Genomic DNA, 751 nt, shown 5'->3' on the forward strand with positions numbered 1-751 from the left:
GTGTCCCCGTCCATTGTCACCCTGTCCCTGTCCCCGGGCAGCTGCTGCTGGGCCTGGGGCCTGGTGACGGTGCCAGCCCGGGGGTCCCTGGCCTTGGGGTGACCCGGGGGTGTCCCCATGACCCCAAAGTGACAGAGGGGTGTCCCCATGACCCCGTGGTGACCCAGGGCTGTCATTTCTCCCCAGGGAGGCCCTGATTTCCCGCAGCCTGGCAGAGATGCCAGTGTGGGTGTCCCTATCCCAATGGTGATCCAGGCCTGTCCCATGTCCCTGTCCATGTCCCCATGGTGACCCAGGGGTGTCCCCTGTCCCCAGGGAGGCCCTGATTTCCCACAGCCTGGCGGAGATGCCGGTGTGGGTCCCTTTGGTGACCCAGAGGTGTCCTTTGTCCCCAGGGCAGCTCTGATTGCCTGCAGCCTGGCGGAGATGCCGGTGTGGGTGTCCCTTTTCCAATGGTGACCCAGGGGTGTCCCCATGTCCCCGTGGTGACCCAGAGGTGTCATTTCTCCCCAGGGAGGCCCTGATTTCCCGCAGCCTGGCGGAGATGCCGGCCCGGGTGTCTGTGTCCCTGTGGTGACCCAGGGGTGTCCCCATGTCCCCATGGTGACCCAGGGGTGTCCTTTGTCCCCAGGGAGGCCCTGATTTCCCGCAGCCTGGCGGAGATGCCGGTGTGGGTGTCCCCATGTCCCTGTCCATGTCCCCATGTCCCTGTGGTGACCCAGGGCTGTCCCCTGTCCCCAGGGCAGCGCTG

The 751-nt window shown here is 66.3% G+C and overlaps 1 protein-coding gene across 1 annotated transcript in view; it reads left to right on the plus strand.

The window, feature by feature from the left end:
* The first annotated feature begins 662 nt into the window (after positions 1 to 662).
* Positions 663 to 751, plus strand: part of GADD45GIP1 (GADD45G interacting protein 1) — a 912-nt gene continuing 823 nt past the window's right edge. Inside the window, exon 1 of the mRNA XM_027707399.1 lies at positions 663 to 670. Coding sequence (XP_027563200.1) covers positions 663 to 670 — 8 coding nt within the window. The remainder of the gene's footprint in view (positions 671 to 751) is intronic.

This window comes from Neopelma chrysocephalum, unplaced genomic scaffold, assembly GCF_003984885.1.
Source record: "Neopelma chrysocephalum unplaced genomic scaffold, ASM398488v2 Primary Assembly neopelma1_92849, whole genome shotgun sequence".
NCBI lineage: Eukaryota > Metazoa > Chordata > Aves > Passeriformes > Pipridae > Neopelma > Neopelma chrysocephalum.